This window comes from Hemiscyllium ocellatum, chromosome 1 (genome assembly GCF_020745735.1).
Source record: "Hemiscyllium ocellatum isolate sHemOce1 chromosome 1, sHemOce1.pat.X.cur, whole genome shotgun sequence".
In the NCBI taxonomy this organism is placed as follows: domain Eukaryota; kingdom Metazoa; phylum Chordata; class Chondrichthyes; order Orectolobiformes; family Hemiscylliidae; genus Hemiscyllium; species Hemiscyllium ocellatum.
In genome coordinates, this window is record NC_083401.1 from 99,135,061 (window position 1) to 99,160,969 (window position 25,909).

Sequence of the window (25,909 nt, forward strand, 5' to 3'; positions counted from 1 at the left end):
TATCTTGCAAGGGAAAGGGAATAAGCCACAAGTTGTGGCATATGTGAGCATAGAAAGGGTACATATTGAGTTTCCATGGTAGACTTATAGGAACATACAAATTAGGAGCAGAAGTAGGCCAGTCATTCCTTCAAGCCTTCTCCATCATTCACGAAAATCAGTGTTTCAATTTTCACATTCCTATCTATCCCAACCACCTTTGATTCTCTTGCTTAACAAGGATCTATCTACAGAAACTCAGATACTACTACATGCTCTCATTTGGAAGTTTGCTTCCAATTTATTTCCATACTTCTCACCTTGACTTGGTAAACCTCCAACATTTACCTCCTTTTTTCTACTTATAGAGTCATAGAGATCTACAGCACGGAAACAGTCCCTTTGGCTCAAAGTGTCCATGCCACCCAGTTTTCAACTTAATCTTCTCTCCCTTTCTCTATTTCTGAACACTGACTATCTACCAATATTCATTATAAGCTCACCAACTGTCATTGTCACTTTGATTATATTTCCTCACATCTTCCTCCCATAAGGAATCTAGTCTAGTCATAATTTCTGTCTTCATGTCTTCATTGTATCCGTTCTGACAAAGCTACCTTCCACAACAGTGCTCTGTGTACCTTCCTTTTTCTTCAACTTTTGAGAAATTTGCCCCACTACCACACAAGTCCTTACCCTATCCAACCTATTTCCACACACATCTGTTCTCGCCTCTTCCTCCTTCTCTCTGAGCCACAACAGGTCCTCAATTTTCATCCTGCCGGCCTTCATAACCAAAGGATCATCCTCCTCCATTTCTGCTACCACCAAACATATCTGTCCCTCCACTCCCCCTTCTTTGATGACAATTGGTCACCCCAACACTTCATTCTCTTCCCATGCGACCTTCACATAAAATCACTGGAAGACTAACACTGGCCCTTTTACCTTCCCTCTCTTCACTGTCCAAGGCTCAAACTCTCCTTCCAAGTGGAGTATGAATTTACATATACTTATCAATTTAGGAAACTGTGTCACTGATCACAACGTGGTCTCCTCTACACTGGTGATCAAATGCAGATTGGGTGACCACTGTATATAATATCTCTGTTCAGATAGCCAGCACGAATCAAAGCTTTTTATTGTTTGCTATTTAATTAACTATTCTTGTTGTCATGCTCACATGCCTGTCCTTGGCTTGCTGTAGTGTTTCTCTGAAGCTGAACACAAGCTCCAAGGATAACACTTTATCTTCCGATTAGGAGTTTACAATCTACTGGATTCAACATGTTGTTCAACAAATTCAGACTAAAAACACTGCCTTCTATTCTGATTTTGCTTTATGCAAGCTTGAATCTTGTTTCTACTGTAATCAAATTGGACGTAAGCAGGAGCTTACTTTTGCCAAAAATAAACTCGTAACACCATATCCAAACAGAGTGGTTTTAAACCATACAGTTTTTTTTCACAAATACACAGTAAAATAGATGCTCTCAAATCAAGTAACAAATTCAACATATGTTGATAAATCCTGAACATTGCTATTGCATGCTTTCAATTTTCATTCCCTGGTGTGGAACTGACTTGTAATACACAAGTTGTGCAATGTCACATCTTGAATGTTCTGTTTCCATACCTTCTTAGCAATGCAGAGAGTACGGAGTCCCTCTTTGGCATAATCATCTAAATAATTTTGAGTCCTTTCCTGAATTATCTTCTGTTCCCCCTGGTCTGCAAGATAAACAAGTCAATTAAGAACCAGTCCTGCAACCTATCCTGTATGGCAGAAACATATTGTGCACAATTAAACACAGCCCATATTACATCTGAAAACATGCATGCTATACATTGGAACTTTGTTCAAAAGACTTAGAATCACAGAATTATTAAAGCACAGCATTAGTTTTTTTATGTGCGCTAGTGAAAGCCAGCTCTACGTCACTAAACATTTCCTTGATTACTGTTTCTAAATTATCAGACTACTTACCCAACATCCAGTATTGGGTGAGAAGAAAAGTTGTCCAATTAAAATACTGGAAATATTTGTCCCTGCTCAAGATTCTAGTGCCTAGCTTTTCTCTCTCTCAACAGTCAGAATAAGCCAGTCTGTGTGGACCAGCAGGTAGGATTATTTGCAGACATTTTTAACCTCTCCTTTATGATCTGAACTCTCCACCTGCTTCAAGAAGACCATCCTGCTACCAATTAGAATCATGCAGCGTGCTTCAATGACTACCACCCAGTGGCTCTGACCTCCATAATTATGAAGTCATAGAGATGTACATTGTTGTGAGAAATTCAGCATGGCTCACATCAAAACCAGCATACCAAATTGCCTTGATCCTTTGCAATTCGCCTACCGGTGCAACACATCAACAGTAGATGCCATCTCCCTGATGCTATACTCATCCCTGGAACAGCTTGATAACAAGGATATCCATGTCAGGATCCTGCTTATTGATTACAGTTCCACCTTCAACACCATAATTTCAAACAAACTCCTCTCTACACTTCAAGACCGAGGTCTCGGTTCCGCCCTCTATAACTGGATCCTTGACTTCCTGACCTATGGACTGCAATCAGTAAGAACAGGTGACAACACTGCCTCCATCATGCTCCTCAACATCTGTGTCCTGGAAGGCTGTGTGCCAGCTCCCTACTATATTCCTTGTACATTCATGTCTGTGTGGCTAAATTCCAACCCAAATTTGCTGATGACACCACTGTTGTAGGTTGGATCTCAAACGACGATGAGACAGAATAGAGGGAAGAGATTGAGTGCTTAACTGCGTAGTGTAAAGATACCAATTTCTCCATCAATGTCAGCAAACCAAAGGAACTGGTCATTGACTTCAGGAAGCAGAGTGGAGGGCACACCTCTGTCTACATCAATGGTGCAGAGGTGGAGATGGTTGAGACCAGCAATTTTCTGGGATTGATGATTACCAACAATCTAATCTGGTACACCCATTATGACATAATAGTCAATGAAGCACAACAATGTCTCTACTCTTTCAAGAGGCTAAAGAAATTTGGTATGCTCACAAGCACTCTTACCAATTTTTATAGATGCACCATTGAAAGCATCTTATCTGGATGTATCAGTGTGGCATGGCAATTGCTCTTCTTAAGACTGCAAGAAACTACAGAAAGTCATGAACACAACCCAGTTCATCAGGCAAACTAGCCTTCCATCCACTGACTCCATTTATACTTCCTGGTACCGCTGGAAAGCTCCCAACATAATCAAAGAACTCTTCCACCCCGGTTATATGATCATCCACCCTCTTTTGCTGGGCAGAAGATATAAAAGTTTGAATACAGATATGAACAGATTCAAGAACAGCTTTTTCTCCGGTGTTTATCAGGCTTTTGAACAGACCTCTTAAATATTAATTTTGATCTCTTTCTCTGCTGCTGTAACATGGTATTCTGCACTCTGTTCTGCTAGGAGAAAGTGGGGACTGCAGATGCTGGAGATCAGAGTCGAGAGTGGGGTGCTGGAAAAGCACAGCAGGTTTGGCAGCATCTGAGAAGCAGGAGAATCGACGTTTTGGGCATAAATCCTTCATCAGGAAGGTCCATAATGTTGATTCTTCTGCTCCTCGGATGCTGCCTGACCTGCTGTGCTTTTCCAGCACCCTGCTCTTGACTCTGTTCTACTATCCTGATACACTTTGTGTGGTAAGATCTGCCTGTATAGCATGTAAAACAATATTTTTCACTGTTTCTCGGTGAACAATAAATCAATCACTAAAAGAAAGAGTAGTCCTTGGGTGAAAGTATGAAACTAACAAAAGTCTAAGTATGACAGTATTAGGCAGGAACTGGGGCATGTAAATTAGGGGCGGCTGTTTTAGGGTATTAGGGCAAAAATTGAAATGAAAATTGCAGGGATAAAGTTAAATAAGGAGACTACTGTCAGTCTGAAAGTTAAGTCTGAAATATAACAGCTTTTATATTCCTCCCAGCCATAAACATTTCTCTCATTATTGATATTCCTAGTCTTCCTTTCCCTTTACAAATGTTAGAGCTGCCCATGATTCTTTGTTAACGTAAAATTAGATATATTAGATTACTTAGAGTGTGGAAACAGGCCCTTCGGTGCAACAAGTCCACACCGGCCCTCCGAAGAGCAACCCACCCAGACACATTCCCCTAAATTTACCCCTACACCTAGCATTACAGGCAATTTAGCATGGTCAATTCACCTAACCTGCACATTTTTGGACTGTGGGAGAAAACCGGAGCACCCGGAGGAAATCCTCGCAGACACAGAAAGAATGTGCAAACTCCACACAGACAGTTGCCTGAGGCAGGAATTGAACCCAGGTCTCTGGTGCTGTGAGGCAGCACTACTAACCACTGTGCCACCGTGCTGGATGAACGTGTAGCTGGAGAGACTGTGTAAGAGGGAGGGCTTTAGATTTCTGGGACACTGGCACTGATGAGTGAGCCGGTAGTTGACCAGATTGGATTTGGCCTATGTTTTGTGTACAGGACATACTTGGACAATTTTCCATATTGCTATGTTGATGTCAGTTTTGTAACTGTACTGAAACAGTGTGAGTAGGATTGCAGCACGTTCTGGAGCACAAACCTTCAGGACGATTGTGGGAATGTTGTTAGGGCCCATAGTATTTGCAGTTGCAGTATCTAGTGCTCTAAAGTTTCTTGATTTCATGTGGAATGAAACTAAATTGGCTGAAGACTAGCCAATTGCTGGATACATCAGAAACAGGTCAAGATCAATTATCCATTTGGCACTTCTGACTGGAGGTTATTGCAAATGCTTTAGCTCTATCCGTTGCAGTAATGTGTTGGGTACTCCAGCATTGAGAATGGAGATATTGTGGAGCCTCCTCCTCCTCTGAGTTGTTCGATTGTCTACCATATACCTGCTGCGCTTTTCCAGCAACACATTTTCAGCTCAGATCTCCAGCATCTGCATTCCTCACTTTCTCCTATCATCATTCATGACTAGATGTGGAAAGACTAGATCACTTAGTTCTGTCCATCATTTGCCTCTTATGCTGTTTGTCAAGCAAGTAGTCTTGTTTTATAAGTTCACTAGGTTTACACTTCATTTTTAGGTATGCCTGGTGCTATTCCTTTTCATTCTCTTTCATTACACTTTTCATTCCTCCAGCTATTAAGCTATAGCAATCACATCACTCAAAAACAGTGATACACAGCCACTGACATTCCACACTCTCTCTCTTACAGAATGATAGAAGGGTTACAGCAGAACAAGCTCAGATGAAGGACGTTCCTCTCCTGAGCCCTATACAAGAAATGGATCTCTGCCTCCGCTGGCTGCTAGGGTTCATGAAATTAGATGTCCCTCATAACACTGATTACCATTCTCAACTCAAATAATGAAGCAGTTCATGTCCACATGTAGCAAGGCGTGGACAACATTCAGGCTTAATCTGATATTGTTAGATAGATTCACACCATACACGTATGAAGCAAAAACCATCTTAAGCAGTAGAGAATCTAACCATCACCCCACCTCCCTCTTTAATTTCACTGAACTTCCCAATATAAGCATCCTGAGGTTAACTTTGATCAGAAACCAGACGAGTCATATCAATACTGTGATTATATCAGAAGACAGCTGCACAATTTTTTGATGAGTAACTCAACTTCTGACTCCCCATAACTTCTCAACCATTTACTAGGCACCTTCAGGATCTTCATGGAGTGGAAGAGTCTCCATTTGGCCATAACAGTGCAGCTCAATCAAGGTTCAAGAAGCTCAAGCTATCATCCAGCCCTTTGACTGACACCCCATCAGCCACCTTAAATAATCATTTCCTTGGTTATCAATGCACACAGTCTTAGAAGTATGTACCATCTTCAAAAATCAGCAACTTGCCAAGGCTCCTTTGGCAGCGCTGTCCAAACCTCTAGGAGAGCAAGGACAGTGGGGTGCATGGAAACACTAACGTTTCCAAACTACCTTAAAAGTCCTGCACCATTCTGATTTGGAACAACATCATCATTTTTTTCTCTACTACTAAGTCAAAATCTTGGTACTGTCTCCCTAATAGCTCTGTGGGTAGATCAGTGCCAGGATGACTGCAGCAACAACATTTTCAAGGGAAATTGAGGATGGGGTAGAAGTACTGGCTTTGCAAGTGATATTAAACAGGCAGGTTCATACTTTGCTGGTTTCTTCTCCTCTCCCTCCATCCTTTTTAAACTAATACAGTGATATTGACATTTTTCTGTGCAAAGGCAAATTTCCTGAACATAATGAGCTTTGGTGAGTGATATATATGTAATGTCTTCAACTACTACTTTTCATTGTCTGGCTGGGGACAATCAGGTAATGGAGATATGTTCATTTCAAGTTTTATTAGATTTTCTATTTCCAGATTTTTAAAATAAACTTGTGTTAAATCCACTGACTTCCTTACCTCAACATATTTTAGTTACCTTCAACAGCTGGTATTTTATTCGCTTTCTTCATTGTGAAAACAAATGCAAAGCAGTCATTTGACAAGACTGTTATTTCCTAATGTCCATAAGTCTCATCTGCATCTGTCATTAATGGACTGTTTAACATGCTCATTTTCTTAACATATCACTTACCAATTCCTTTTATATTCCCTTTTTGCACCTCTTATGACTTTACGTATATCCCTTTATTATGTTTTATAGCTCTCCCAGTCTACTGGATTTCCACTTAAATTTACATTTGTGTAAATCATTACTTTTGGCTCAATACTGGGTCTTACCTCAATTCTTGGCTATGATCACTTTTTACACAAGTGGAATAATAGCCTCCTTACAGTACATAGTTCTGCTATGTACTTGCTTTGTATTTCATCACATACTTATTTGACAATTTCTTATCAATTTGCCTAAAGATTTACCAATGAAAACTTAGACCAATTCACTGTGGTCACTTCCCATTCCTTTGGTGCTCATCTATATTTAAAAACTTTGTTTGAGCCTATTTGTAATAAGAGGAAGAATACCTGTACTAAGCATACCCATTTCTAACTGAGGTGGAAAATGTGATTCAGACAGTTACAGCTCAATCTAAATTCTTTTTGTTTGGATTATAATGCGTAGGAGACAAGAAAACAGGAAGAAACTCTTCTATATATTTTAAAAACATTTTTACTCTTGTTTATAGCATATTATTCTCCCTACCTAAAGTGAAGGTTCACTAGACCAGTACTGGGGATTTCAGGACTGTCATATGAGGAGAGATTGGTTCAACTGGGACTGTATTCACTGCAATTTAGAAGAATGACTATCAGATTGAAACTTATAAAATTCTAACAGGGCTAGACAGGCAGTTGCAGACAGGATATTCCTCCAGGTTGAAGAGTCTAGAAATATTTCAAGGACAGACAAATACTAGTACAAGTTAGATTCTACATACCTTTAGCAGAGGCATCCAAAAGATCCATCATTACTGAATCAGCACCTTTTGTATAAACAACCACTTTATTAGTCAGTGGATGTCGGACTACCACAGACATTCTCTTTCGAATTGAGTCAAATGGTAAGATGTGCAAGAGTTGAAAATGCAATCGTCCTATTTTGTTAAGTTCCACAGTGACTTGACTACAGGTCTTAGATATTAAAGTGCACTTGTAGGCCCGAGCCGCATGTACCAACGCAGCTTCATCTGGACTCTCAGCTTCATAACGCAATTCTTCTGCAGAGGTGGCCTGCATTGTGGGTGAAAGGCCTGCAGTTTCATCAAGCTCTTTTGACACATTTGGAACATTTTCATTAGTTTCAGAGGGGCTACCAGTAGTTTCCTTGGTTAACCCAGTAGATTCTTCAATTTGCTTTTGGAGTGCATTGGATAAAGAAGCCGGCTTCACTCGATTTAGCAGTCTGTTAGTAAAAGTACTCGGACTTTCTGTTGATGAATTTTTTCTACTTGAAAGACAGGAAGGGCTTGCACTAGACACCGAAAATCTATGAAACATTAGCTTTAGCTCTTCCAGTGATTTCTTTGGAGTATTGCTGAATGAAGGTATTCTTACCTTTATTGACATAAAAATATATTACAATTAGATAAATGAGCTTTGCCACCTTTCCATGAATACAAAAAGTCAATTCATTCCAACAATTGAATATCAGTGCTTTTTAAAATGAATTTTTGATACACTAGAGGAGGACAAGGGATCATTAACACTTTGTTCTTCCACATAATTCATCACAAGTTAAGAATCATGACTTATGCGTAATTGCCTAGAGAATTCCCTTTGTCCTTAAAACTTTTCTAAAGTTTAATTGACTAATATTGGTTTACAATGCAACTCTGCTCAAATCAACAGATAAAGCCAACATGTGTTCAAAACACTAAGATGTGTAAATAGTAATCCATGTTAAAAGAGATCTATTTATGATTTTATTCTAGCAAACCAAATTGATGCACCATGAAGAAACTTGCAGGTGCACAAATTTCTGGAAGAGCTGGAGAGAAAATTCAATGTTAACATAATCACAACGCGAGAGTACAGATCACATTAGCAGGTCAATGTAATCACCAAGCAGTCAATGCACTTAGAGTCATGCAGTCATAAGATGCCGTATGCCATTATTAGTTAATAGTGTTACAAAAAGCTATAACTATTTTATTTTGCTTTTGTTTCTGATTCCTAGTTTCTGCAATTCTTTTGCCTTTTTGTCTTTAGTCTAACACAATTGTGTTGGAATGGAAGGCTCATTCAAGAACAATATTTTAAAGATCTGCATATAATCTATGTCAAATTATTCAATTACACGTAGTTCTAAATTTCCATTTTAAAATATTAATGATTTCAATCCCTTGTTCTCACTGTTCACTTGTTCCTCCCCCAAACCTTTCTAAGTAAACTAATATTCATAACTGCATATTCAACCTTTCAAATGGTCTATCTCTACCAAGTAGGGGTAGACCTTGTCTCACTTCCCCATTGGCCTCAACAAGTTTAAATTTGAATTTAATGTGCAAACTACAGTTTCCGAGTGATTTGTCCATGGCATTAGTGGTCAGAGTCTACGTGCCAATCAATCAGGACCCTCTTCTCATTCACAATAAAATGTAGCTCCCTTTGAAACTTGGCATTCTTGAATGTCTCCTTTTTTCCAAAAAAAAATTAGTCCATTGATAATCATTGCTTTTGATTGTGAATGTAATTGTTACAATTAAAAAAAACTTAAAAAATAATCTATACATTTAATAATGTTATGATTCAGTACTTTCAATAATAATGACTCAAGCACATATCTCAAACCTGCATCAGATTTGCTCCTTAATCAGCTGTCATAAGCAATCAATATGATCTGAGCTCAAGTTTTGACTAATATTACCACACAGCACATTGTAAGAAATTTGATATTACTCAAATCAGCAACTCCTACAACCAAGCAGAACAACACATGAACTCATCACTATCTCCAAGTTCCCCTCCAACTGACACACCTTCCTGATTTAGACATACATTACTGTTACTTCACTGTTGCCAGTCAGAATTCTAGAACTCCCTCCCAACCAATAATGGATGTATCTTCACCCCAAGGTCTGTGACTCCTCAAATATGTAATATGTTTAAGCATTTCCTTTAAACATATGAGCTGAATTGATTTTACCAATTTCAAAGTTTACCTCACATATGGATAAATTACCATACCTCTTTTTGTCCCATCTTTGACAGCAGGAATACAAAATGAAAACATTAATATAAATTAGTAGCAATCAAATGGGTACTTTTTCAAGAACAGGTTAAAATTAGAAAACTAAGATCAATTGAAATTCATTGCACTTATTATACCTACTTTGTAAGCAGCCTGAACTATGCCACTGCATAAAGTCAAAAAATTTCAAAAAAGATTCAACACCAATCCATCTATTAACAGGGACTCCAAACATGGAAATCTAATTATGATACATTCAAAAAACTTACACATTCTTAAAACTTATTAGTTCCTCTTAATTTGCCAGTGTTTCACAATAAATTAATTGCATTACATCATTAGTATAATGTGGATAGATAGACCCCCACGAATCACTTTTTCCATGGTAAGGTCCCAAAAATAGCAATGAGTTGAACTGCCTGATGATTTTTTTTGTGGCATAGACTAAAGAAGGTATATTGGCCAAGGCCCCAGGAGAATATCACACTTTTTCCATAGACATTTAACAACAAACAGAAGAAGCAGATAGCGTCTCAGTTAATACCTCACTGAAAAATGGCCTTTTAAAGAATAGTCTTTTTCAAAGTACAAAACTATATTTGGGGCCACCTACATATTTAATTAATGTATTTTTATTTTCAAGATTTGTTAAAATAATAATTATCGCAATGTATTACCTTCATCATCTGTAATAGCATAACCTGAGCAATTTTAAACCTTAATTTTTTTCACACTGGAAGGAGCTCTACCTGAAAATCTATACATGAACTCACATCCAACTTTATACCTTTCTACCTATTATTCCTACACATTGTTTCTGTTCCTACCCTGATCCATCTTATTTAATCATTATTTCAAATTTATTCAGTGATACTGACTCATTTTCTTTTTAACCTCAACCAACACGGAGTGTATTCAATTCAATATTTATTTACTTTAAGGAAGGTAGTTCAATAATATATCATAAACACTTATGAACACCTGATGGGTACTACTATTTTGCTTGAAGAATCAAAGTTATAGGAGACTGGAAGATGACTGAGGAAAAATACATTTTGAATAGCTTAGCAAGGTGAAGGACACCAGAGAGAAAGTTGTATTCTATTTTTGGACCTAGTGTCAAAATGAAGGTTTGATGTTTAAGCCCCAACTCTTGTCAAATAAGCCCAGCCCTACCCCCTCACTTCCACTGCACCGGTAACAGTATGCAACGTCCTTCACTAACAATGCCAGGATGATCTCAGTTTAGGAAAAAATATTATATTTGAGGCAGCTTTTCATCATGAACTGACACAAGACAGATTGAAACTAAACTTATTAATTTCATACAGAACCCATATAAATCAAACAGCAGAGTTTCACTGGATAACTGTTGACCTTACCCGCTGTCTTGGCTGGTTAAGGGTTGACACAACAACAGTGTTACAGATGGCTAAGGCAAGGAAGAAGTCCACGATATAAGCATATTCCAGGGAAGGCACATTTTCTGCCTTATCCAACAAATGTAGCGGCTGCGATGCGATTCGTTCTAATTTCCTTAGAAGCTGAGAATCTGGTGCAACATCTCTCTCCTGAAAATCAGAACACATTTTTAGGCAAGGAATTTGTTAAAACCTGCAGTAGAGAGAGAGTGAGGAGGCAGAAATTGGGGAAGACGGATTGTAAGTGTGTGTGTGTGTGTGTGTGTGTGTGTGTGTGTGTGTCTGTGTGTGTGTGTAGGCAACAAAGGAGAAAGAAATGGTAACTTATTTTAAGGTGCAAGTCTAATGATTTTATCTTCCACAAGTCATTAGGTTTATTTCTGAAGGAAAGACCTTTACACCACAAAGATTGTGCTGTTAGTTTATTACTGCCAACAGCTTTATTTCTGTCTATAATGCCAAGTTCCTGCTTTTCACATTCTTAATGTTGATGCATATCCTTCTTTTAAAATCTGTAGCCTGCTGTTAAGCATCTCAATTGATTTGGTATCAATAACCTTCTAGGCCAGCACATCCCACATTCTCAGAACCCTTTGTGTGAACAATCTTTAATCTTTGATTATTCAGATTACTTTGCTTGTAACGATGTGAAACCGTCAGCATTGTTATTGAAATTGACAAGCTCCAGATAATGAACACGTAATTTCTCCAGAGGGTGTACTGCTGAGGTCCCTGATGCTGCGACCGATGATTTGAGAACTTCCACTTCGTATGTATTACACTGTTAACCTTATGGTGAAAGTTTTTGTTAAACTTATACATTGAGTGAGATATAACTGGATTTGTAACTAAATACTAACTTTATAGTTACTGCTCAACATCAATGACCCACATTTGTGAAGTAGCAGAATACCTCAATTATAATTAAAATAAATATGGAATTTATGAAGAATTGAACAGAAAATGCTGTAGAAACCCAGTGAGTCTGACAGTGTCTGTGGAGAGAGAAATAAAGTTGATCATTTGGCTCTGAAGTTGAGACTTTACACTTTAAATGTTAATCCAGTTTCTCGCTCTAAGATGCTGCCAGACTCTCAGATTCTCTCCAGCAATTTTTAATTTCAGATTTTTCCTTCTATAGACTCCTTGTGACATCCTCACTACTTGCTTTCCCGGCTGTTTTTGTGTCATCCACAATTGTGGCGATAGTACATTCAATTCCCTCATCCAAGTTGTAATACATGTAGTCAATAATAGTAGCTGTAAAACCAATCCCTGTGGCATCTCACTAGTTACAGGTTGCCATCCTGAAAATGTCCCTTTTAACCCTACTCTGTCCTTTCTATGAGTTAGCCAATCCTCTATCCATGGTAATATACTATCACCAACACCATAGACCTTTATCTTGGTAAGTAGCCTTGTTGAATGCCTTTTAGTAATCCAAATATATTATGATTGCTAGTTAATTCATATTTACCATACCCATTACTTCCTGAAAGAACTGTATTACATTTTTCAAGCATGATTTCTTCTATGCTGACTCTGCTTGATTATACTATGTATTCCTAGATGCTCTGCAACTACATATTTTATAACAGACTAACATTTTCACAGATGAACAGGGCGGCACAGTGGCTCAGTGGCTAGTACTGTTGCCTCACAGTGCCAGGGACCCAGGTTCGATTCCAACCTCAGGCGACTATCTGTGTGGAGTTTGCATATTCTCCCAGTGTCTGCATGGGTTTCCTCCAGGTGTTCTGGTTTCCTCCCACAATCCAAAGAATGTGCAGGTGAGGTGAATTGGTCATGCTAAATTGCCCATAGCATTCAGGGATGTGTAGATTAGGTGCATTAGTCAGGGGTAAGTGTTAGAAAATGGGGTAGGGGAATGGGTCTGGGAGGGTTACTGTTCGAGGGTTGGTATGGACTTGTTGGACCGAAGGGCCTGCTTCCATAGTGTAGGGATTCTATGATAAACTGACTCAATTGAAGTTTTAAGATTCTGAATGGTTTTGAGTAAGTGGACGTAGAAAGAAAGTTTCCTCTTGTGGGACAGTCCAGAAATACAGGGCACTCTTACAGAACTAGAGGCTGCTCTTACAGGATGGAGATGAGAAAGATCTTTTTCTCTCTGAAGGCTGTCAATCTCTGGAATTCTTTGCTTCACAAGGCAGTACAATTGAGGTTTATGAATACGTTTAAGCCAGAGATGGATACCTTCTTGTTAGGCAGGAAATCAAAGGCGATTGGGGGAAGATAGGAACAGGCAATTCAAAACACAAACTCATCAGCTATGAAGACTGATCTCTATTCCTTCTTTATATGTTTTTATTGCTATGTGATATTTGCAACTGTGAAAGTAATCTACTGAGCTTGAGCTTTAACATTAGCTTTCATAATTCTAGTACTTTTCCAGATTTAATAAAGATAATAGATTTTTAAAGCTTTATATTTGGTGAAATGTTTCAAACATAAACATGTGTGCTTAAGTGGGAAAAGAAACATACTGATCATATCTGTTGCAGCTTTTGTGGCCTATAAATTTGGGAAAAATGTATTAAACTGAGAAAGATGGACTACAAGTGAGAAATGGTAAGTGAGGAGGTTTCAATGACCATCTGTTGTATCAAAGTTAGGAAAATAAAATGGAGACATTAATTATAAAACCTCATAATTAAAAGGAACAGCACAAAGTGGGCATACTCACAATTGAGGTGCTGAATGCTACTTGACGCGAATGTGCAATTTTTTCATGCTCACCATCCTCATATACATCTTTCTTAGTCAATGTTGAGCCTTTAGAAGTCAAGCAATTTAATGAGGTATGGCTTCCCACTATTGGTAGGGATCTGCAGCTGTTCGAATGGTGACAAATAGGTTCCACAGAAATGTTACAGCAATCTTCAGAATTAAAATTCTGATAAAACTCCAGCCTTTTTGCTATTGGACAGGTGAAAGACAAACATCAATATGAATATAAAGGATTGAAGTGGATTGATTCAAACATTCTAGTGTTCTCTTCAGACAAATAACACTGATCAAAAATCTCAGTACATTTCAAACATTCTTACAAATATCCTGTTTAAACGTTACAGAAGACATGATGCAAAATTGGTTTTAAACACATGTTCAGTGTATATGAGCACAAAATGACTTTTCTGTTAAGATCAATGATGAGACCATTAAATTGTTATGATTTTGTTGGGGATCAATAATTTTCCTTATGTTTAAAGCAGAGAAAGTTTGAGATCTTATGTACTTAGTAAGAGAATAAAGCCACACAAGACTCCATTGTTTTGAACTATACTTTTCTGTGCAAAGTTAGAATATAAAACAATTAAATCCGTACATCTTGCATTCAATAACCCGAAACTGACATGAGGCAAGAGTAAATTAACAGACAAACTGTGATTCATCAGCCCACAAAGCATATCAAACAGAATATGTCGTTCAGACAGATTCCAGGAATTTCTCATCAATAGCTATCAGACTGACACTACAAGACATCAAAACTCATTATAACTTTGCTTCCTTCACACGGAATGTCAGTTCTTAACTTTCAAAGATCTAGCTTTCATTCTCCCTTAAAACCTACAGTCACGCATGGACTGCCTCAATGGCTGTTCAAATCCTGATAATTTAATCTCTTGCCCCAATACTGGGTTCCACTGGACTTCTGTCTACACTTTAGTACCTTTTCATGGGCACAATTCCAGATTTTGCATAGTTTCACTATGTGGTACTGCCCCTGGGTTTCTTGGAGGTCTACTATTTCTTAGTGGAGATCTGGGTTGGATGCATTTTGGAGGGTCAGTGCAGACTTGATGGGACTAATGGCCTGCTTCCACACTGGAGGGATTCCAAGATTATTACTGTTGCCTGGAACAGCTTCTCTTAACACATAAGTCAGCGTTCAAGTCAATAGTCCTAACTAGTACATATGAAGAGGAAGTATTCACTGACAAAATAAAACACCAAAATTTAACACAAGTTTCTCATTTTAGAAGGAAACTGGCATCAAAAAGTAATATTTTCATATAATTTAAGAAAATCTATAAATTTGTTATCTAAATCCCACTCCATTAAGTAGAATAGTCCAAAATTATAAATTAATTAAATTTTGTTTACATGAACCTCATCTTTACTGGAAAAAGGAACAAGAATAACACTTCTAATAACACCTTTGATGACCTTCAGATGATCCACAATCAATGAAAATGTTTTCAACATAGATCACTGAGTAGGTTGAGCTTGAGAAATAAAAACGTCAAATCGTCTTGGTTGGTGTACCCATGAACTGACTGGATGACCTCAGACAGTGAGGTAGTCCATGTGATTATTTAAAGTACTTTCAAAATCTAGCAAAATAGTCATATTTTGTAAATGAAACTTCTAAATTGTAAACAAAATAGAAACATACCATTTTCTTCATGAAAATACTCAATCCCAGCAATGTTGCACCTGCTGAAAACCATTTTGTTCTCTGTAAGTGTTCCAGTTTTATCTGAAAATAGGTATTCAATCTGCCCCAGGTCTTCAGTGATGTTCAACGCCCGACACTGAATGGTAGAATCTGTATTTTCATCATACAAGTCAATGTCACTCTGGAGGAGAAGTACTTGGCCCAACTTGACAATTTCAATGGACACGTACAACGAAATTGGGATCAACACCTTAAAAATAAAAAGCCAGGATGGTATAGGTTTAAGTTTGAATATTTGATGTTTTATTAAGATCACTATTTTCAGAGCACATAAAATAGGCTGTAATTGTGAATTCACAATGCTGAATATAATTCTTACAGAAAATCAAGCATCTTACATTTCAAAAATCTTCCTTTCAGAACCTCTATCTTCCAATTAAAAGCTGGTTAACCACCTACTACACTGTTCAGCTAATGCAACTGTAGCAAACTCACTGAATGATTTTCCTAGTCTCTGTGAGGCATGCTTTCCTTTTCATACCACACAATTTGGCCCTTATTTTTGTACTGGGTCTCTGTAAAGCCTCTGAAATTCAGTTCTTTCTACCCCCCCATCTTTTCTACATAGCCTGTAATTTGTTTCACATTATCACATTTTCTTTTGAAGATCCCAAATGACCTGTCTCCACCACACTTGCAGGTAATGTATTTCACTTCCTAGCCATTCTGTAAAAAAAAAGGATTTGTGTGTGTCACCATTGCTTCTTTTGTCAATTAGCTTAAATCAATATCTTATAGTGCACAATGTCAATGGGGACAAATTACTCCCTGTGCATGATATGTTAATCTCTCATGATTTTGAACACCTTCACTAAATTCCCTCTTAACTTTAACTTCTTAAAGGTAAATAATTCCTGAGTGATGGTCAATGAATATTTTTCAGGCTGGAGTAAGGTTTGAATTCGAGTTCCCCACAGGTCTGTAATTGGGACCCTTGTCTTTCCCTGATATATATCAATGATCTGGATCTTGGTGTTCAAGGGACAATTTCCAAGTTTGCAGATGACATTAAACTTGGAAGAATTATAAACTCTGAAGAGGACGATGTACAATTGCACAATTCAAAAAGGGGTGCAGGAGCAAAGGTATCTGGGTATACAGATCTTTGAGGGTGTCAGAACAGGTGGAGAGAACAGTTAATAAAACATGCAGTGTTCTTGGCTTTATCAGTAGGGACATAAAGTACACAGCAAGGAGATGAGGTGAACTTGTACAAAACACTTGTTAGATCTCAGTTGGACACTATGCACAATTATGGGTACCATAATGCACTGGAGAGAGTGCAGAAGAATGGTTTCAGGAATGAGAAATTTCAGTTTTGAGGACAGATTGAAGTACAGAGTTATACAGTACAGAAGATGTCCTTTGGCCAATCGATTCTACACCAATAAAAACAAACCCTATTTTAACTCTACACAACTTCCATTTACCAGCACTTGGTCCATAACACGGAATATTGTGGCAATTCAAGTGCTTATCCAAGTACTTTTTAAAGACTGAGAGATTTCTCAGTTTAATTATCTTCCCAAGTGATGCATTAAAAATTTTCTGCACCTTCTGAGTGAAAAAGCTTTTCCTCAAAACCCCCCTAAACCTCTGACTTGCAGCTTAAAATTGTGGCCCCTTATTATGGACTCTTCAACTAAGATGAACAGGTGCTTTCTATCTACCTTACCCATGTGCCTCATACTTTTATAGAGTCATGGAGATGGACAGCATGGAAACAGACTGTTGGGGAGAATCTGCTATCGGGGTACCTACATTGGGGCTAGGGAGGGGAGCACCATTATTAAAGCAGACACTGTCAGATACCAGCTAAAACACAGCCATGTAAAGTAAACCCAGCCACTGCAGGACTGTCTGCCTGGGGCCACATTCCTGGGGGATTAGAACATGTCCGTCAGTTTCAGATCATCCTGCTACACTCTCATTGTTAATAAAGGAAACCGGTAACTATCGGTAGTGTAAATCGCACCGATACCACACTTGATTGATAAAGTACTTGCTAATGCCTCCGCTGACGTCAAACTCATTCGGGTCCTATGTTAAATGATAATATCTGTATATTCAACTATGGAGAACTATTGTGAACGCCCAGACAGCCAGACGCATGGCAATGAGGAAACCCTTCCAACAATAAACTTTTAATTTACAAGATCGGAAACTGCCGAACCCAGGATGTCTACCCATTGTTCGGCACAACAGGAGTGGGACAGGTATCTCGGGGCAGCCAATAGAGACACTAATCCCTTCACAGACAGGTGAACCGACCAATGAAAGAGCCGAACAAGGGGAACCTGACCGGGAACTCAAGGAAGCGCGAAGTATAACTGCACCAGATCCGAAGGGAGAGACAGAACGCCTTCTCCAACGAATTTGCATGCTTTTGAATTCGTTGTATAGTTTGCCAGTCTTGATTCTGTAATAAACGGTGTTTTTGCTCCAAACTCTAGCCGGTTTGATCTCTCCTTCCAACGAACACGTAGAGACGAGACCATTCGGTTTCCGTCTCAACAAGACCCTTCGGTCCAACTTGTCCATGCCAACCAGCTATCCTGACCTGATCTAGTCCCATTTGCCAGCACTTGGCCCATATCCTTCTAAACCCTTCCTATTCTTATACATATCCAGATGCCTTTTAAATGCTTTAATTGTACCAGCCTCCACCACTTCCTCTGGCAGTTCATTCCATATACGCACCACCTTCTGTGTGAAAAAGATGCCCTTTAGGTCCCTTTTATATCTTCCCCTCTCACCCTAAAGCTATGCACTTTAGTGCTGGACTCCCACACCCAAGGGAAAATACCTTGTCTATTTATTCTATCCATGTCCCTCATGATTTTATAAACTTCTGTATGGTCACCCCTCAGCCTCCGACACTCCAGGGAAAACCAGCACCAGCCTATTCAGCCACTCCCTAAAGCTCAAATCCTCCAACCCTGGCAACATCCTTGTAAATCTTTTCTGAAACCTTTCAAGTTTCACATCATCCTTCTGATAAGAAGGAGACCAAATTGCACACAATATTCCTAAAGTGGCCTAACCAGTGTCCTGTACAGCCGCAACATGACCTCCCAACTCCTATACACAATACTCTGATGAATAAAGGAAACCATACCAAATGCCTTTTTCACTATCCTATCTACCTGTGACACTACTTTCAAGGAACTATGAACCTGCACTCCAAGGTCTCTTTGTTCAGCAACACTCCTGAGGACCTTGTCATTAAGTATATAAATGCCGATCTGAGTTGCTTTTCCAAAATACAGTACCTCACATTTATCTAAATTGAACTCCATATGCCACTCTTCTGCCCATTGGCCCATCTGATAAAGATCCTATTGTACTTTGAGGTAATCTTCTTTGCTGTCCATCACACCTCCAATTTTGGTGTCACCTGCAAACATACTAACAATACCTCCAATGTTCACTTCCAAATCATTTATATAAATAACAAAAAGCAGTCGATCCAGCACTGATCCTGGTGGCACACCACTGGTCACAGGCCTCAAGTCTGAAAAACAACCTTCCACCACCACCACCACCACCACCCTCCGTCTTCTACCATTGTGCTAGTTCTGTATCTAAATGGCTAGTTTCTCCTGTATTCCATGAGATCTAACCTTGCTAACCAGTCTCCCACAGAGAACCTTGTTGCAAGCCTTATTGAAGTCCATATAGATTACATCCACTGCTCTGCCCTCATCCACCCTCTTCGTTAATTCTTCAAAAAACTCAATCAAGTTTGAGAGACATTATTTCCCACGCACAAAGCCATGTTTGACTTTCTCAAATCAGGGATAGTTTTGCCTTTGCAAAAACAAGTAAATCCTGTTCCTCAGAATTCCCTCCAACAACTTGCCCACCACCGATGTCAGACTCATTGATGTATCATTCCCTGGCTTGTCCTTACCACCTTTCTTAAACAGTGGCACCACGTTAGCCAACTTTCTGTCTTCTAGCACCTCACCTCTGACTATCAATGATACTAATATCTCAACAACAGGCCCACCAATCACTTCCCTAGCTTCCCACAGAGTTCTTTGGTACACCTGATTAGGTCCTGGGGATTTATCCACTTTTATGCGTTTCAAGATATCCAGCACTTCCTCCTCTGTAATAAGGACATTTTCCAAGATGTCACCATCTATTTCCCTACATTCAATACCTTCCATGTCCTTCTCCATAGTAAACACTGATGCAAAATACTTGTATAACATCTTCCCCCATCTCCTGTGGCTCTACACATAGGCTGCCTTACTCATCTTTGAGGGACCCTATTCTTTCCTTAGTTACCCTTTTGTCCTTAATGTATTTATAAAATCCCTTTGGATTATCCTTAACCCTATTTGCCAAAGCTTTCATGTTCCCTTTTGGCCCTCCTGATTTCCCTCTTAAGTATACTCCTACTGCCTTTATACTCTTATCAGGATTCACTCGATATCTCCTGTCTATGCCTGACATATGCTTCCTTCTTTTTCTTAACCAATACCTCAATTTCTCGAGTCATCCAGCATTCCCTACACCTACCAGCCTTTCCTTTCACCCTAACTGGAATACACTGTATCTGGACTCTCGTTATCTCATTTTGAAGGCTTCCCATTTCCCTTTATCTGGGGACAGATGTTCGCAATCAGCTTTTGAAAGTTCTTGCCTAATACTGTCAAAATTAGCCTTCCTCCAATTTAGAACTTCAACTTTTAGATCTGGTCTATTCTATTTAAAAATTAATAAAATTATGGTCACTGTCCCCAAAGTGCTTCCCCAATGACACCTCAGTCACCTGCCCTGCCTGATTTCCCAAGAGTTGGTCAAGTTTTGCATCTTGGTTAAAGCACAGCAGGTTAGGCAGCATCCAAGGAGCAGGAAATTCGACGTTTCGGGCCAGAGCCCTTCCTGATGAAGGGTTCTGGCCCGAAACGTTGAATTTCCTGTTCCTTGGATGCTGCCTAACCTGCTGTGCTTTAACCAGCAACACATTTTCAGCTCTGATCTCCAGCATCTGCAGACCTCACTTTTTACTCAAGTTTTGCATCTTCCCTATTAAGTACATCCACATTAATAAATCAGAAGATTTTCTTGTACACACTTAAATTCCTCTCCAACTAAACCCTTAACACTATGGCAATCCCAGTCAATGTGTGGAAAGTCAAAATGTAACGAAATCAAAGTATTTGGGATTGTTCTTCTTGGATAGGAGATAGTTGAAAGGAGAGTTGAGAGTTGATAGGTGACTTATGAATGGGCTGGGTACAGTAGATAGGGAGAAGCTGTTCCAACATGTAGAAGAAAAAGAACATTGCCACATAGATATAAAGTAATGTACAAATTAAGCAAGAATGGAAAAAAATGCACAGTGTGTAGTTAGTGTAGCGCAGCCTGGAAATGTAGTGGATGCAGATTCAATTGAGGGTTTCAACTGGGCAATTATTAATCACTTAGATAAAAATTGTATGCAGGGATATGGGGAAAAGGCAAGAAATTTATACTAGGTAATAAAACAGGTAAAAGGAATAATGGGCCAAATGGTTTCCTCCTGGGTCGTAACAATTCTGTGGTTTCTCCAATTCATTCGTCATTCTGAAACTACTTTCATGAATCTTTTCTGTACTCTCTCAACATCCTTCCAAAATTATGCCATCCAGAATGGACATAACGTTTTAGAAAAGCCAAATCAATGTATTATATAGGATTACAAAACTTTTTGTACTTTACGCCCCTACTAATAAATCCTAATCTTTGACTTTTTATTCACCATTTCCTCAACCTGCTCTGCCAGATTCAATGATTTGTGCATTCGCTCTTGCACCTGTTTAGACCTGCACTTTTTATTTTATACTGAAATAAATCACTTCACATGCATCTACATTAAAAGTGACACCTCTAAAATGTTTGCCATTCCACCCTTTTGAAATTTCACACTAGCCACCTCAGTACATAATTTTTTCAAGTTTTCTGTCATCTGCAAATTCTGAAACTATCCAATATATCCAAGTCTAGGTCTCATAATGCAACTCTATTATCTTCTTTCAATCCAAGATAGTACTCACAATGACTCTACGCTTGTTACTTGGTCAACTTCATATCCATGTCTCCCCTGTCTTTATAGCAGAACATTATAAATTAAAACTTTTGTGCTTATGAAGTGCTCAAACTTCCACTAGGGTCAGATTTAGACCTGCAACATCATACATTATTTGTACAGCCCCCCCCTTACCTGTAGTAAAATAATCATGGTCCAGAACATGTAGAATGCTGCCAAAGCTGGAGGGGTATGTTCTCCATCTGGCTGAGGGACATTAAAAATAGGAAACTGCGAATAGCTACTTAACCAAATTCCATGACCTAATCATAAAATAAAAATAATTAAAGTTAGAATTTTAAGATATTAAATTGCATTATTCGCAATATTTCTTTTGAAAATCGCATACAATGAAAAGGTTTTTGATGACATCATTGCAATCTTCTGATCAATAAGATGTAGGAATTGCGCATCTCGTAATAGCCCGGAATATCCTGGAACAGGACATTCTACCAAGATCAAAGGTAAATCAATTACATATATAATTTCATAGGTAACAGGAAAAACAGCCCAATCTGATGAAATTTGAATTAGGTAATCATGATGAAAAAACTTTCTCAAAGATTAGTTAACAGGCTTATGCAATTCACGTTATTTATGACACAATTCACAAAAGGTAGACAATATCAAAGAAAGGAGGACACTTGCAGGATAAGAAAGGTAGCTTTGTCAAACTTCTGTAGGGAAGTGTTGGGAACTACAAAATGGCAAATATCCATGCTAAATGACAAAACCGTATATTGTTAAATAAGGTTTAGCAAAAAAAACAAATTCAAGTATGCTAACTGACCATACATTGAAATGTATAATGTTATGTGGTATCAACTGCCACTGTAGAATGTAATCGTTTGTGAATAGAATTTAGGTCAATGGTAATTAGTAGGGTACCACATTTCAACCAGTAAAACGAAGGGGCTGTTGTTGTGCATGGTAGTATACGTATTCCATGCTCCATGGAAGGCAGACTGTCCTTTACCCAATCTGGCTTGCATGTGACTCCAGACCCACAACAATGTGGCTAACTCTTGACTGTCCTCAGAAATGACCTAGGAATTCACTCAGGTCCACTGCAATTAGGGAAGAATAATAAATGCTAGCTTAGCCAGTGATGCTCACATCCTTTGAACAATGTTTTTTAAAAAATTAAGTTGTTAACTCAAAAAGCAGAAACTTAGTACAAAAGGTCTTGAGATGCATTCTTGCTTAATCCTGAGTCAGGCTTCAAAACTATAACAGAACCATTAGCAAGACTTTCAAATTCTACTTACACAACATTACCACCCACATTCACTCAGCGAGTTGCTCCTTCTGAGAAGTGACATAAACACGTTGGGCTAAATGACCCCCTCCCGTGCTATGACAATTTTGTTATTTAGTCTTAACTCACTCCCATGACTGTTTTGATGTAAGTTACAACTTATATATAATCTCTCAACTTGACTGGCTCCCCATCCGAATAGCACATCAATTGAAAGACGAAGAATTTTCTCTCTTTTCAAATACAAAGGGAATCTCTAAGCCCACTCTAAAATATATGATTAGCAATACTTACATTTTAGTTTAATAAAAACATGGATTTGTCTAAGGGACAACTAGCACTGTTCAAACCATGGCATAAACTAATTAAATGGTTACAGTGAATTAGCACTTCACACTTCAAAAAGGATATTTTTTCCACACTGATAAGATAATTATTGTGCAATTTCTTTCAAACGGAGGTATGCTTGTCCTAATGCAGTCACACTAGACATCTTTCTTCCACATTTTGGCCACTTACCAAATGCTCCAATTAGACTCATCATGAATAGTAGGACCACACACCAAAGAACATCTGTATTAAGCTTCCTTTCAAGTTTGCTGCGCTTGTAGCGAGGGCCACTGTTATTCATCATTGCTTTGGTTTCATGTCCTGGTTTAGAAATAAATAATGAATGATCACCTGCAAATCCAATGTTCCTGTTAAGTTAAACTGGGACTGTGTATTTTCCTTAATTAATAGAACTAAACAATATAAAACAGCAATAATAATGAGAAACTGGGCTCCTTTAACCAACTACACTATTCAGTTTCCAAAGCTGCACGAGCAGCCATATGTTTACATTGTCACCAGCTCATAAAAGCTTTCACACTATGGTTATACCATATATATTCTAGTAATAGTTAATTTTTTTTACTACTTTTTAAGGTTAAACTTATGGGGTTGACCATTACATGGATACTACATTTGAGGGGTTGAAATTTATGCCTGTGAAAATTCATACCATAGCATTAGAAGAAGCCCAATTGATCTCTGAATGAATCAAGAAAAAAAACAATGAATTATGGTAATTCTGAAAACCCAGAATGGAACTTAACACCAGCAGACTGGAAGACCGGGAGCGGAACAATCACCAGATTGAAAGCTGGAGTGGGTCATGACGGCCGGCATACTGACTAATCAACGTTGATCTGTTATCTGTCAAGAACTAGGGTCAATTTTTACACAAGATATATGGAAAATTCCAGGTTATTTGGCCAAAAGTACAGGGTTGACTATTATTTGAGTATATACATCAATTTCTGAGATCACATTGATTTCACTTTTAATTTTTGAACTTCTATCCGAATAAGAATACTATAGATAAAGAGAAATTATTTGCCATTTCTGAAACTAACATCAAACACAGTATTTATTGATACTTTCAATCAAATTGTTCAGATGTGTTATGACACACTTCTTGACCAGGTGGAACATATGGCTCAGAGATAGGGACACTATTACTGTGCCACACTACCCTCTATGATTTGAATTTAAATTCCATCAGTGAATCCATGTCACCAGAGCATCAGCCTTGGGCTTCTGGATTACAGGCCTAGTGACATTACTACGACACCACTGTTTCTCCTAAAACAACAAGTGTATCTGAATCTGTAGGTAATTTTACCAGGTAAATTCTTGGTCTATTCCTGATGAAGGGCTTTTGCCCGAAACATTGATTTTCCTGCTCCTCAGATACTGCCTGACCTGCCGTGCTTTTCCAGCACCACTCTAATCTAAATATTTTCATCAACCTGTTCAGACATGTTGCAACACATGCATGTGACAGGTGGGACTTGAGATAGCCCAGAAGTAGGCACACTACGAATGTCTGGGCAGGTAGGATCTGAACTACCACTGCACCACAAAAGCCCTCATAAGGTGCAATAACACCATTAATTCAATAACTAAACATCAATACGTGTTGATAGATGTTTATTGGCTTAAAAGTGATCAGAACGATTAAGTCCTCCAAGCTGAATGAATCTGAAGTGACGAAGCACACTGTCCAAAGTAAAAGTCACATGTATGACCATAATATTTCAATTGAAGCATTAATTAATTTGAATTTCTAAAAGGAACCAAGAGGATGAAGCTGTTAAAAATGCTTCCAATGCAATTTCTCACAACTTAAACATTGCTAAAAATAAAATTAAAAATGTTCACAAAAAACCCCCATCAAATTCTTCAACCAGACTTATTTGGAGAGTAGATGGCAAGACACGTGACACTGGCTTACACCATTTTCAAATTCCTAGTGTGGTGATTGTAGCAAGGACAGCCAAATGGACTTCACTGAATGAGTTGCCTGATTGGAGCTGTTAAACTGATCCAATTAGGGAGCCCTTGCTGATGGACAAACAGGATATGGGAGATGTTCTGCTTACTCAGAGAGCTGGTTTTGAGGAAGCCAGACCAGTGTCAAGTACTATGCATGTCTAAATAGAGGATGACTGGGTGATGCGACACTGTCCTCTGTGGAGTTATTTCAGTGATGACGAGAGGAAAAAAAAGTATGCTCCTGAAGAAATTTGCTTGCAACAGTCATCTTTGAATTGAGGTAAGCATTTCTGGCATCATGCCATTATTTGGGAAGGTTGACTTGTTCGAGCCTGCTGTCAAAGGCTAGGCCCAGAGGGTGAAAAGAACACATTTTTTTCCCAGGGAAATGACATTGGGGCAGATTAAAAAGCAATGAGTAATTTTCCTGTGGACCCATAGCTTTTTCAGATATTAAGAGCCTAATATTTCCTAACACACCAGATACCAAAACATTTCAAGATGGATTTAGTTAAGGAATATTACAACTGCAAGTCTCCTCTAATTCTGAGATGCTATCAGGTTTACTCAGCAGTTCGAGGATGAGAGGAATCTAGGTCAGGATTTTTGATGAGGTTATGACTAGTGGCAAAGGCATATGACTTTGGCTTAATCCTTAATGACATGCTGAGAGACCATTGGTAAGTGGGATAAATTATGTAATTGTGCAAAAG

At 38.5% G+C, this 25,909-nt stretch overlaps 1 protein-coding gene across 3 annotated transcripts in view; it reads right to left on the bottom strand.

Annotated features, from left to right (window-relative positions):
- Positions 1–25,909, bottom strand: part of atp10d (ATPase phospholipid transporting 10D) — a 211,796-nt gene that overhangs the window by 53,965 nt on the left and 131,922 nt on the right. For all 3 annotated transcript variants that reach the window (XM_060824432.1, XM_060824439.1, XM_060824447.1), the window contains exons 7-13: positions 23,397–23,528; positions 21,755–21,882; positions 15,475–15,727; positions 13,762–13,994; positions 11,011–11,204; positions 7,382–7,992; positions 1,616–1,710 (exon numbers count right to left, since the gene is read on the bottom strand). In XM_060824432.1, the coding sequence (XP_060680415.1) occupies positions 1,616–1,710; positions 7,382–7,992; positions 11,011–11,204; positions 13,762–13,994; positions 15,475–15,727; positions 21,755–21,882; positions 23,397–23,528 (1,646 nt within the window). The remainder of the gene's footprint in view (positions 1–1,615; positions 1,711–7,381; positions 7,993–11,010; positions 11,205–13,761; positions 13,995–15,474; positions 15,728–21,754; positions 21,883–23,396; positions 23,529–25,909) is intronic.